This window comes from Aquarana catesbeiana, linkage group LG09 (assembly GCF_042186555.1).
Source record: "Aquarana catesbeiana isolate 2022-GZ linkage group LG09, ASM4218655v1, whole genome shotgun sequence".
Taxonomy (NCBI): Eukaryota; Metazoa; Chordata; class Amphibia; order Anura; family Ranidae; genus Aquarana; species Aquarana catesbeiana.
This window is the reverse complement of record NC_133332.1, coordinates 253,994,499-254,009,090: the sequence shown is the minus strand read 5'-3', so window position 1 is coordinate 254,009,090 and position 14,592 is coordinate 253,994,499. Positions and strand designations below refer to the sequence as shown.

General features: G+C 47.0%; 1 protein-coding gene across 3 annotated transcripts in view; it reads right to left on the bottom strand.

Moving 5' to 3' along the window:
* OPHN1 (oligophrenin 1) overlaps nt 1-14,592 on the bottom strand; it is a 231,127-nt gene that overhangs the window by 63,026 nt on the left and 153,509 nt on the right. For all 3 annotated transcript variants that reach the window (XM_073600214.1, XM_073600213.1, XM_073600212.1), the window contains one exon: nt 13,730-13,889. In XM_073600214.1, coding sequence (XP_073456315.1) covers nt 13,730-13,889 — 160 coding nt within the window. The remainder of the gene's footprint in view (nt 1-13,729; nt 13,890-14,592) is intronic.

The window sequence follows — 14,592 nt, the reverse complement described above, 5'->3', positions numbered from 1 at the left end:
ATAAAAACTGAGGGAATGCATATACAGAGGAGAGGGACTGGATAATCGAAAAATGACATCCAGTTGGGGTACTTTAGGATAGATCATCATACTACTCTCGCCCTAGTCCAGACATCTAATGATTCTCAGCTTAATAATATAATAAGGTCTTGTTATTAGCATTTTCTTACTTGCCTTCCGTAAAGTAATCACAGGAAAAAGTAATAATCTTTGGTATACATGTATAATTTAGTAAGCTAAATTCTGACTTCTGTAACATTTATTAAGGAATATAAATAAAGTCCTAAATATCTAATATTAGTACTCAGATTACAAGATCTTAAAAATGTTTTTTTTTTTTTTTTTTATGGTTTTACATTCATTCCACTGAAACTATTTATTCTATTCAATTATACAGTGTTAAAAAAAAAAAAAAAAAAGCACAACCTTTTTTTTGCATAATTACATTGGTCTGGCTTGGTCTTTCTTGTGGGTTTTTTTGCTGTGAATTAAACTTTGGATGGTAGTTCGGCACTCTCAGTGGCTTGTATACACGTGGATTCTCAATTCTGCTTCTATTTTGTATTGCCGAACTGGAGCTACTGTGTCCAATGATACTTTAACATACCCAAGATTTTTACACAGCACTCTTTTGCACTTTGGCTTGGACCACATACATTTGTTCCATTAAAAAATAAATTTGTGAATATATGTAATAAAAATTGTGTCTTTTACAGCTGACTGGAGTTTATCCTTAAGCCAGTTAAAATCACTGTAATAACTTACTATATTTAAGTTAGACATTCCAGCTGTTTGGCCCATCTTTGCTGCAGTTTAAATTGTAAAAAGAATCCACTTAAAAATTAATAAACGCTGAAATTATTTTGTTGTAATAAACAATGCTGCTGCTAGGCAATTTCACAGCAAGATGCGTTCTTTTCTGATGAAAGATAAACCCTTTTACAAATAACCTAAAAGAAAATTATTCTGACACACATGTAAAAATGACAGTAATATCAACATTCATAGTTGGGCACCATACAGTGCTGTCTCCTGCTTTCATATTTAGGGGGGGAATATAGGGGGACAGGGACTAAAGTAGGTGTGCTAACTATAAAACGCATTATATATACACACACACACACATACACACATCTCAACAGTACACCCCTCACATTTTTGTAAATATTTTAGTATATCTTTTAATGAAGAAATGACACGTTGCTACAATGTAAAGTAGTGAGTGTACAGCTTATAACAGTGTAAATTTGCTCTCCCCTCAAAATAACTCACACAACCATTAATGTCTAAACTGTTGGCAACAAAATCAAGTCCACCCCTAAGTAAAAATGTCCAAATTGGGCCCAAAGTGTAAACCGTTTGTGTGGCCACCATTATTTTCCAGAACTGTCTTAACCCTCTTGGGCATGAAGTTCACCAGAGCTTCACAGGTTGTCACTGGAGTCCTCTTCCACTCCTCCATGATGACATCACAGAGCTGGTGGATGTTGGAGACCTTGCGCTCCTCCACCTTCCATTTGAGGATGCCCCACAGATGCTCAATAGGGTTTAGGTCTGGAGATATGCTTGGCCAGTCCATCACCTTTACCCTAAGCAGTGGTCGTCTTGGAGGACTGTTTGGGGTCATTATCATGTTAGAATACTGCCCGGCCCAGTCTAAGAAGGGAGGGGATCATGCTCTGCTTCAGTATGTCACAGTACATGTTGGCATTCATGGTTCCCTCAATGAACTGTAGCTCCCCAGTGCCGGCAGCACTCATGCAGCCCCAGACCATGACACTCCCACCACCATGCTTGACTGTAGGCAAGACACACTTGTCTTTGTACTCCTCACCTGGTTGCCGCCACACACGCTTGATACCATCTAAACCAAATAAGTTTATCTTTTAACTTTTAAAAATTAAACAGTACATATATATACTGCGCAATGATTGCTGTTCATTTCTTGTAAGGACGGATGCCTATTGTGCCTATTTCATTGGGAGTAGTCTAGATCAACATCCTGAGCGGAGTGGTTATCCCTTTCAATGAACCAAAGGCATGTTTAAACCGTTATCTGGTGAGTGGCCAGTCCATAAGGTGGTGGTGTTGTCACTGAATTGGTGCATTAGTCACTTGGAAACACAGATGTGGGATAAAGGAGCACTGGAATAGCCCAATTCACAGAGAAGAAATTCTATTGAGCTAGCACTTTTAAAACCAGCAATGACACTGGACACTTATTAACAAATTACTGTTTTAGTATTTTTTGATTCACTTTTGATATCTTTTTCATTCACTTTTTATATTGATTGGATATTTTGGCATATTATTTAGTGATTATATATGATATACGCACAATTTTTCAAATTAATTTTTACAAATTTTTTCACTGGCATAATATTAGCACGATACAAGTGGTGTATTTAGGATTGTAAAACAGGGGTTAGCGCAGTCAGCACTTTATCACTATTTTTACTTTCCACTAAATAGGTGGAACTTTTTTTGACAGCAGCAAACAAAATAATTTAAAATTGATTCTATATATATATTTTATTTTTTTGTTGCGCTGGTGGCACACATATTTGATTTAATATAAATAAATATCCCAAGCTTTAAACATCTCACAGAGCACTGTTCAATCCATCATCCGAAAATGTAAAGAGTATGGCACAACTGCAAACCTAGCAAGACATGGCCATCCACCTAAACTGACAGGCCGGGCAAGGAGAGCATTAATCAGAGAAGCAGCCAAGAGGCCCATGGTAACTCTGGAGGAGCTGCAGAGATCCACAGCTCAGGTGGGAGAATCTGTCCACAGGACAACTATTAGTGGTGCTCTCCACAAATCTGCCCTTTATGGAAGAGTGGCAAGAAGAAAGCCATTGTTAAAAGAAAGCCAAAAGAAGTTATGTTTGCAGTTTGCAAGAAGCCATGTTGGGGTCACAGCAAATGTGGAAGAGGGTGCTCTGGTCAGAGGAGACCAAAATTGAACTTTTTGGCCTAAAAGCAAAACGTTGTGTGGCGAAAAACAAATACTGCACATCACCCTAAAAGCACCATCCCCACTGTGAAACATGGTGGTGGCAGCATCAAGTTGCGGGGGTGCTTTTCTTCAGCAGTGACAGGGAAGCTGGTCAGAGTTGGATGGGAAGATGGATGGAGCTAAATACATGGCAATCTTAGAAGAAAACCTGTTCGAGTCTGCGAAAGACTTGAGACTGGGGTGAAGGTTCACCTTCCAGCAGGACAACGACCCTAAACAAACAGCCAGGGCTACAATGGAATGGTTTGGATCGAAGAATATTCATGTGTTAGAATGGCCCAGTCACAGTCCAGATCTAAATCCAATTGAGAATCTGTGGCTAGACTTGAAAATTGCTGTTCACAGACGCTCTCCATCCAATCTGACAAGGCTTGAGCTATTTTGCAAGAAGAATGGGCAAAAATCTCACTCTCTAGATGTGCAAAGCTGGTAGAGACATCCCCAAAAAGACTTGCAGCTGTAATTGCAATGAAAGGGGGTTCTACAAAGTATTGACTCAGGGGGGCTGAATACAAATGCACGCCACACTTATAATATACACTCAGATATTTGTAAAAAAAAATTGAAAAACCATCATTTTCCTTCAACCGCACAATTATGTGCCACTTTGTGTTGGTCAATCACATAAAATCCTAAGAAGATACATTTATGTTTTTGGTTGTAACATGAAAAAGCATGGAAAGTTGCAAGGGGTATGAATACTTTTTCAAGGCACTGCATATGAATACTTTAGTTATGCCCTGAGTACACTATGCTGAATCAAGCTTAATTCAAAACTACGACCTGAACTGAAATTCAATATACATTGCGGATATCTTTTCTTTTTCCTGTATGTAGTAAAATGCATTAATAAAGAATTTATAAAAAAAAAAAGTAGATTTTAAATGGCTTTAGAAATCATATTTAGTTATTTAGAATTTACTTTACCAGTAAAAACACAACATTTTACATTTTGATATCTTTGATTAACCAGTGCTTTAAATACTTACGTCATTAATTAACAAAGTGCATGGACATCTAGAAAAAATATCTCTTGATAAAAAACAATTTGATTCAGGTATTCCATTCAGTTCTAGTATGTGTTTGAACTGCCTTGCCATTTAAAAAAGGACATTTTAACTACATGCCTTTCACAACAGATACTGTTGATGTAGAATACAGCCTAATCAAAAAACACTTTAGAGGGTCCTAAAGGAGAGTTGCTGAATATCCTAGGATCAGTAAGGTTTCTAAAGGCCTCCATCACCCTTACAGAAAATTGCTTAATTTACAGATGGAAGAAATTCAGCACCACTGTAATGAAACCTACACACGGTCGGAATTTCCGACAACAAATGTTTGATGTGAGCTTGTTATCGGAAATTCCGACCGTGTGTAGGCTCCATCGGACATTTGCTGTCGGAATTTCCAACAAAAATTTGAGAGCTGGGTCTCTTTTTTTTCCCAACAAAATACATTCTCAGAAATTCCGATCATGTGTACACAATTCCGAGGCACAAAATTCCATGCTCGGAATCAAGCAGAAGAGCCGCACTGGCTATTGAACTTCATTCTTCTCGGCTCGTCGCACGTTACCACGTTCTTGACGTTTGGAATTTCTGACAACATTTGTGTGACCGTGTGTATGCAAGACAAGTTTGAGCCAACATCCGTTCAGAAATAAATCCACGGTTTTGTTGTCGGAATATCCGATCGTGTGTACGCGGCATAACTCTACCAAGGGGAGGGCATCCAAAATAATTAATCATTATGATATCCTGAAACAAAGACACGCCATGTGATCCCAAAACTAGGGTCAAAGACACGCCTTACGATTCTGAAACTAGTTCCAAGTACTGTACATGCCATTTGGTCCTAAAACTGGGGTCAAAGACACATCATAGGATCCTGAAACTGGGCTCAAAGACATGCCATGTGACCCTGAAACTAGTGTCAAATACACATCATGTGATCCTAAAATTGAGCCAAAGACACATCATATTGTCCTGAAACTGGTGCCAAAGACACAAGCTGGGGACAAAGACACACAATATGGTCCTGAAACTTGGGTCAAAGTCATGTGACCCTGAAACGAGAGTCAAATACACGCCATGTGATCCTGAAATTGAGCCAAAGACACATGGTACAGTTCTGAAACTGGCTTACAAGACACGCCGTATGATCCTGAAACTATGGAAAAAAGCCTCCCCCATGTAATCCTGAAACTGGGGTCAAAGACGCGTCATATGATCCTGAAGCTAGAGTCAAAAACATGCCATGTGATCCTGAAATTGAGCCAAGGACACATCATATGGTCCTGAAGCTGGCTTACAAGACACGCCATATGATCCTGAAACTGGGGTCAAGGACGCATCAAGTTTTCCTGAAACTGGGGTCAATGACACGCTATATGATCCTGAAACGGAGGTCAAAGACACATCATATGTTCCTAAAACTGGGGTCAAAGACACATCATATGTTTCTGAAACTGGGGTCAAAGAACACTAGGGTAACAGTCAAGGATCTGCAGAGGAGTTCTGTTAAAAAAAAAAAAAAAATTCAGCAAGTGGTGTTCATGGAGGAGTTCACTCAGAAAAAAAATTGGATTTTTTTACTCACTGTAAAATCCATTTCTCTGAGTTCGACGGACACAGTGCCTCCTTAATCTTGACCATTGGGTTATATTGCCTCCCAGGGGCATTGCTAGGTGGGAAAAAGACCAGGGGCTTCAGCTTTAAGTCCAAGCCCGAAAGGGGGGAGGGTTGGGGAGATTGACTGCTTGGCGGGGGGGGGGGGGATTAGGCTCCCTCTCTAGTTGCTGCTTGGCTCACCAGTGCCCATCCATGATGACCACTAAATTGACCTACCTGCCCACTACACTGACCTCCCTACACAAAGCTTTGCTAGGTGGGAAAAAGACCAGGAGCTTCAGCCCGAAGCCCAAGTCCGGCGGCAGCGGAGGGTGGGGGGATTTGACTGTTTGCCGTTTTGGGGTGGGGGGGTTAGGCTTGCTGGTTGCTGCCTGTCTCACCAGTGCCCATCCATGCTGACCACTAAACTGACCTACCTGTCCCCTACACTGACCCCCCCCCCCCCCCGACGCCTACATTGACCCCTGACACATTTATTGACCCCCGTGACAGGTGACCTCTTGACACTCTTGCAGCTCAGCCTTACCTCTCATTCATGACCACTCGAGACAGCAGGCTGCACGCACCAGGGAGAGAGCCTGTCCGTCATTTTGGGCAGAAATGACGGACAGGGACGAAGAACCACTTTATCCCTATGGAGTACTAAATAGAGACCATGACAGGATATTTGCCGCCATCTCCGAAACCCTGCGGGCCGAGGTAATCGCCACCAAGAATGCCACCTTCTGGGACAAAGTAGGTATATTCTCGAATGGAGGTTTCTGGAGAACCGATAGTACTAAGTTTAAATCCCATGGCAGCAAAAGAGACATTACAGGCAATGCCACATGGCGGACTCCTTGAGTGAAGGTACAAACTAAAGAGTGAGTGGCTAGGGGTCGCTGAAAGAAGACTGCTAAGGTAGACACCTGGCCCTTGATGGTACTCAAGGCCAACTTCTGCTCAATGCCCCGTTGAAGAAAGGCTAAGATCCAAGCCACAGAAAAGGATCGAGGATGAACGCCAATCGACTCACACTAAGAAATGTACGCTTTCCACGTACGATGGTATATCTTAATAGAAGTCGCCTTCACCATAGTAGGGATCACTGATCCCAAAGACCTCTATCTCTCAGTACATGGATTTCAATGGCTAGGCCATTAAAACCAGCAACTAAAGCAGGATGGAAGCTCAGCCCTTGGCACAACTGGTCCTCTCTGAGAGGTTGCTCCCAAGGGACAATTACGGCCACCAGAATGACCAGAAGACTATTGCCCTTGGTCCTTCGCAGGCACCGCAATAGAGGAAGGTGTTGGCCCTGCAGTGGCACTCGGACGTCAGCAGCGTCTACCAGAGGAACCTGCGAGATTGCCATGAACCTCAGTTACTTCCTGTTGAACTGAACCTGCTGAAGGGGCCGACATTTAAGAAAAACTAACCTGGTCCCTCCGTGAGGTCATCAGCTACACAAACATGGCTGCCAGCCAGAGACCAGCCAAACCAAGGGAAAATGGCCGCCGTGATATCATTGGACATCCCAAACATGGCCGCCGGCTGTTTGACATGCTGAAGCATGCTGCCAGGATCCTCGTCTGTTGAGGCTATGTCGCAGCCGACCAAACGCGTAGCTGCGGTCTGCACACGATCGCTGGCTGGACCAGGGAGACCACTGGATCTACATTATCCGAACCGTCGCCCAGCCTAGCAGTTGATTGTAGATCTTCCAGGAGAGAATGCATGGAAGAAAGACAAAAAGAAAAATTTGCTAGGACCAAAAGATCCCAGCAAGGAGCTAGGTCCTTACTCCTAACTAGACAGAAATAAACTAGATACCTAGAGCAGGGAGGGGGTTATATACTGACTGAGGACAGCCCATGGACGCAGCCAGGTGTTTTTTGTTCTGCCTAGTCCTACTCCTGCGGAGGCGATATAACCCAATGGTCAAGATTAAGGCGGCGCTGTGTCCGAACGAAAGAGAAACAATGTTTCCAGCACTTCTATTGTCAAGTTTTTGGAAGACCACTCCTAAAATAATGCTCTTTGGATAGTCAAGGCAAACTTTCTGATAAATGCTTACATTAGTAAAGTGTGTGGCAAAAAAAGAAAAGCACTGAATACCAACACAGCATCCCAACTGTGAAGCATGGTGGAGGGAGTAGGGTTTGGGGCTGCTTTGCTGGCTCAATTTATGAGATGCTTTTGAATTCCAAACTGTATCAAGGCATTCTACAAAGTATATTTCTGCAATCTAGGGCTCAAAGTATCTCACAAACTGTTAAATACACATGGATAACTCAACAAAGTGGTTTTAGAATAGCCGAAGTTGAAGTGCTGATTTCAGTTTATACACTTTGGCCTGACCTGAAACAAACCATTAATGTTTATCTAAAGCCATTTTTTTTTTAAATATTGGATAGAGTTAGGGGGGGTCTAAAGAAAGTGAATCTCCTTAACGGGGACAGACAGCAATAAAAATCTGACAGTGTTTTTTCCCTCACCACTCCATCCAAGTCTAAACTACAAGTTTTGCCTTTAGTTGTACTTCAAAGTAAGACATTATAAGAAAATACGTGAAATTGTTTGGTATGCAAGAATGCGGCCAACACACCTTCTAACCGCTGCCTCATCGGAAAATACTCAAAGTGTTTGGCCAAGATTATTGGCAGTGAAATGAAGTTTACCAGGGGTTCATAAATGTTTTAAATTGACTTTGATGTTAAACCCATCCATATGGTAGGGATAATGCAATGTTAAATGTTGTGCTCGATGTCTGATAAATGAACAAATGTATTATTGCGACACGGATAAAAATCAGATCACATTTTCTAAACAACTGGTGTAGAAATCCAGAAATTACATAAGTGGTCACATACGTTTCTTCACAAAATCAGCTCAGTGTACAAATACTACCCATGGACAGAAGATAAGACACAAAGTACTCTACGACCTGCCAGGTGAATGTACCAGATATATTGAAGATCATTTATAAAAGGCGAACTGTTTGCCAACTGCCCTCGGTCAGATGTTACTTATCAAATTTCAATTAAAGTCTTTCACCCTTTTCTCCCTTTAGTCATCTTTCAGATGGGCGGTTGGGGAAGGGGATTGAAATGTGTATCACTCTGAGCTTAGGTTCACATTGATGCGATTTGGCATGCAATTTGACGTGTCAAGACGCATGCCAAATCTGCAGCTATTGCGGCACCACACTGATTCCCAAAAGTAGTTTCTGTACTACTACTTTTGGGGACTTCGGGGTGCGGTTTGTATAGACATCTGTGCAGGAACCCGCACGGATCTCTCTGAAATCGCTCCCGAAGTCGGACTTACATGCGGCTATGAAATCGTGTGAATTCAGCTGAACTTGCACGATTTTAATCCTGCTCCCAGTGTGAACCTAGGCTAAAGGGCACTGCACTCCACTGCGAGTGTGAAAGAGCCCATGTGGTCCTGGACCCCTACCCGCTATGATTTCGGACTGACTTTTTATTTATAATGGCACTAATGTGCCACAAGCCAAGCATTTGGCTCATGGTTGCGGCACAGCCCCTTTGACAATTTCCGAGCTTGATAGACACTCCACTCCCACCGTCCGCGTCTCCGACACCCATCCCGCCCTGGTCTCCGACACCCATCCCGCCCTGGTCTCCGACACCCATCCCGCCCTGGTCTCCGACACCCATCCCGCCCTGGTCTCCGACACCCATCCCGCCCTGGTCTCCGACACCCATCCCGCCCTGGTCTCCGACACCCATCCCGCCCTGGTCTCCGACACCCACGCCTCCCACACCCATCCCGCCCTCGCCTCCGACACCCATCCCGCCCTCGTCTCCGACACCCATCCCGCCCTCGTCTCCGACACCCATCCCGCCCTCGTCTCCGACACCCATCCCGCCCTCGTCTCCGACACCCATCCCGCCCTCGTCTCCGACACCCATCCCGCCCTGGTCTCCGACACCCATCCCGCCCTGGTCTCCGACACCCATCCCGCCCTGGTCTCCGACACCCATCCCGCCCTGGTCTCCGACACCCATCCCGCCCTGGTCTCCGACACCCATCCCGCCCTGGTCTCCGACACCCATCCCGCCCTGGTCTCCGACACCCACGCCTCCCACACCCATCCCGCCCTCGCCTCCGACACCCATCCCGCCCTGGTCTCCGACACCCATCCCGCCCTCGCCTCCGACAGCCATCCCGCCCTGGTCTCCGACACCCATCCCGCCCTGGCCTCCGACACCCATCCCGCCCTGGCCTCCGACACCCATCCCGCCCTGGCCTCCGACAGCCATCCCGCCCTGGCCTCCGACAGCCATCCCGCCCTGGCCTCCGACACCCATGCCGCCCTCGCCTCCGACACCCATCCCGCCCTCGCCTCCGACACCCACGCCTCCGACACCCATGCCGCCCTCCCCTCCGCCACAGATCCCGCCCTCCCCTCCGCCACAGATCCCGCCCTCGCCTCCGCCACCCATCCCGTCCCTCGCCTCCGACACCCATCCCGCCCTCGTCTCCGACACCCATCCCGCCCTCGTCTCCGACACCCATCCCGCCCTGGTCTCCGACACCCATCCCGCCCTGGTCTCCGACACCCATCCCGCCCTGGTCTCCGACACCCATCCCGCCCTGGTCTCCGACACCCATCCCGCCCTGGTCTCCGACACCCATCCCGCCCTGGTCTCCGACACCCATCCCGCCCTGGTCTCCGACACCCATCCCGCCCTGGTCTCCGACACCCACGCCTCCCACACCCATCCTGCCCTCGCCTCCGACACCCATCCCGCCCTGGTCACCGACAGCCATCCCGCCCTGGTCTCCGACACCCATCCCGCCCTGGCCTCCGACAGCCATCCCGCCCTGGCCTCCGACAGCCATCCCGCCCTGGCCTCCGACAGCCATCCCGCCCTCGCCTCCGACACCCATGCCGCCCTCGCCTCCGACACCCATGCCGCCCTCGCCTCCGACACCCATCCCGCCCTCGCCTCCGACACCCACGCCTCCGACACCCATGCCGCCCTCCCCTCCGCCACAGATCCCGCCCTCCCCTCCGCCACAGATCCCGCCCTCGCCTCCGCCACCCATCCCGTCCCTCGCCTCCGCCACCCATCCCGTCCCTCGTCTCCGCCACCCATCCCGTCCCTCGTCTCCGCCACCCATCCCGTCCCTCGTCTCCGCCACCCATCCCGTCCCTCGTCTCCGCCACCCATCCCGTTCCTCGTCTCCGCCACCCATCCCGTTCCTCGTCTCCGCCACCCATCCCGTTCCTCGTCTCCGCCACCCATCCCGTTCCTCGTCTCCGCCACCCATCCCGTTCCTCGTCTCCGCCACCCATCCCGTTCCTCGTCTCCGCCACCCATCCCGTTCCTCGTCTCCGCCACCCATCCCGTTCCTCGTCTCCGCCACCCATCCCGTTCCTCGTCTCCGCCACCCATCCCGTTCCTCGTCTCCGCCACCCATCCCGTTCCTCGTCTCCGCCACCCTTCCCGTTCCTCGTCTCCGCCACCCTTCCCGTTCCTCGTCTCCGCCACCCTTCCCGTTCCTCGTCTCCGCCACCCATCCCGTTCCTCGTCTCCGCCACCCATCCCGTTCCTCGTCTCCGCCACCCATCCCGTTCCTCGTCTCCGCCACCCATCCCGTTCCTCGTCTCCGCCACCCACCCCGTTCCTCGTCTCCGCCACCCACCCTGTCCTGGTCTCGAAACCATTTACAATTTTTTTCTTAATTAAAACTTTTAAAACCCTTTTTTTCCCCCTCACCTAAGTACACTACCCTTGCAAGCCCCACTTCTAGGAATGGAGACTGGGGGTCCAGCACTGCAGTCTGTGTCCTGTTGGATCATTGCACCGTGGAAGTCATGTAACTTTAAGTAGAAGGAGCTTTCAGATTATTTGTTGTTAATGGCAATTAGTTAGATGGGAGCGGGGGGGAGAAGGGCTTGCTGCTCAGAGATCTTCTTTAAGGAATCCGAATGTTTCCTGGGTTTTTATATCTGGGCCTCCACTGTATCATTATATGGAATTTTTAAGAGAAAATCTTTGGCTAGTAACTGACACTCTGTTTGTTCTGAATCCATTTTATCAGCTTTCCTAAGAAAACATTTGACTTTTCTTCTGCTATTTTTGGAATCAGTTGGCAATTCTGTTAGGTCATTGTAATCCTTGGCCCATGCACCAGATCCGCACCAGTTTAATTCTTATATGAAAGCATGTAAGGCGTAAACACGGCATGCACTTATTTATTTTACTTTCATTTTGTACTTCACAGATGTGACTGTCTTTGTAAATTGCAGACCTCCAGCCTTCCCTTCAGTCTTGTACAGTTATACAGGCTCCTCTCCTGTCTTGAAAATGCTTACTCTGGTTTCGCTGCACACTGCAAGCTTCTCACAGCTGCAAGGCAAATAGAGCGCACCTCATTTCCTGCCTGGAGGAAATCCATCATCATCTAGCTCTTTCCTCCCCACCCTGACTTTCCATGGCCTGCCCTTCATTGTATTTCAGTTCTTTCAATTATGGAGGCTTGACATCACATGTACATCTTACCTGGTGCACTCTGCATGCAAATGCAGTCTGCCGAAGAACACCCCACTCCCCTAGACTGACTTCCACCTGTTTGCATCAGAGACATGATTGTGATATTTTCAGCATGCTATGTACAGCACCTTGCCATCCCCTTCTACCAGCCATTATCTGCCTGCATTGCATATGGAAGCATAAAGACCGAGGGATAACAGCATTGGGCCTAAAATAAGGAACTACAGAAAATTTTAAGATTTTATTTAAAAAGCTTATTAACATATTCATGAGGAGGAAAAGGCAGGCAAAACATAAGCTTATTAAAATTCAGCTTTAAAGTGTAGGTATGTAGCACCCTCTGGTGTGCAACTAGTGTAGGTAAATTTATTTGGTTGACTCATGGTAGATGTGAGAGTCTGTAATTGGGTCATTACTCCAGGTCAGGCTGGATGGCTCTACAAGGCAGGTCTCTGGTACCTCCCCCTGGTTCTAGAAGCTTGGAGAAGCTTCTGGGAGTTAGTGGGCGGAGAGTAAGAGGTTCTGATCTGCATACTTGAGGGAATCTGGCCAATCCCCAGGCGGAAGGGCCTGGTAGGGTGGCTGGGTCAGGCCTTAAATACCGTGGAGCCTGCTCAGCAAAGGGGGGGGGGGGGGTCGAGTGGAAAATGGCATGCTGAGGTTGCTGTCATGAGGCCTGGGAGTGGACCCGGGGCTGGGGGGCTCTGCCTCCAGGATGGGAGCTAGGGAAAGGAAGGAGAGGAAGCTTAAGAGATGAATCTCCATTACTTTTGGATCTTTTGCAGAAGACATCTGGGCTGGCATGGTAAGATCTGTATAGCAGGAGGCCTGAATAGAAGTCTTGCCCAGTGCAATGGAGAACAAAGGACAGTGTGAGTACCTCAGCACACCCAGGGTCATACAAGGGGAGAGAATGCCAGGCGTAACATACTTTCTGGGGACAGCGTTGTGCTAAATCCCAATCCCTTATCCTGGGAAATGCTTCAGAGCAGCCAGGCGGGCTGGTAGTATCTGCTGTGACTGTGTGAGGTTCTGAGGAGATACAAAACTCTTGCAGTTACAGTTTGCAACTTTGTGCTATTTCACTAAAAGGGACAGAGAGCTCCTGGTTTGTAAAGGACCTTGCCACTGATCCAAGGAGACTATTTCTGAGGGAGTACAATCCAGGATCTTCATTTTTGTGTACATAGAGAGACGTTCGTCCTCATCACATCTTACTGGGCATCCTACAATCTCTATACCCTATCCAAGTTGTTTCCCCAATAAAACTACAAAAACAAGCCCATGGACTGACTTCTTATGTCTGGATGCAAGTTGAAAATGCGTGTTACCTGGCTGTGCGGGAATAGGGGGACTCAATATCCAGTGGCTCTTGCGGGGATAGCGCTACAGGTATAGCCAAAACATTTTCTTTAGTTTTGCATAGAGTTTGTGGTTATTTCCATGCAAAAATAAAGTGAAAGAGCCTAAACGAGAAAACAAATGCAGCCACCACATCTAAGGACAGTAAGCTGCAACATGGTAACTTTGTTTTGGGTTACACTTTTAGAGATGGTCCTGCTTACCTTGTCGCAGTGCTCTATGAGAAGTTCCACTACAATATTTTGGAATTTGATGTTCATCATTGCGGCAACTGTATCTTCCTGTGCCCTCATCAGAGTTGGTCCAAAAATGACACCCATATTAGAGGTGGACATGAGGTTCTCTTTGCTGTATTCACAAACTCTGAAATGTAAATTAAGCAACAAGATATAGGATTCGCATGAGCAGATGAACTCAAATTGTGAATTTTATGGTGTAGAAACAAACTACTACTGTATATAGTGCAAGCCTCAACACAATATCCTACATGAGAAATTCCAAGACCTAAGACACTGTTCATGTCCACATAGGAATGCATGCAGGTACATGCATGAGAATGCCCACCACAGATACTGGTGCCTAATGGCCTACTTAAACATGAGCCCTGCATGGGATCATTGCTGGATGGTCTTTCAGCTTGTACTTCTGTTATCCTTAAACCTGAATCTGCTCGACTCGGTTATTGACCTGGCTTTTGTCCGACCTGTCTCTGAATTACCCCTGCTTGTTAATGTCTATTGCCTACTTGTGTAAGCGACTTTGGCCTGGACTCTTGCCCAAGATTTTGCCTGTCAACTTTGTACCTCAATGTCAGCATGTTACCAACCTCTGCTCATCTCTGACCTTGATCCTGCATATGATTTGGTACCTTCCTGTTACCACACTTCACTTGTGACTAGGCACTAGTCTGTACTGGTCTGGATGAAGTTGGAGTACCCTCATTGCTGTGCTGCTTCTCAGTTGACTCCGCAATACCAAGTTAAAGTCTGTGGCTCCAGCTTCCTGGCACTTGCGCCCTCCCATTTCCCTTGCGCTCCTTGTCTCATCATTCAGGGGTGCTCAGACG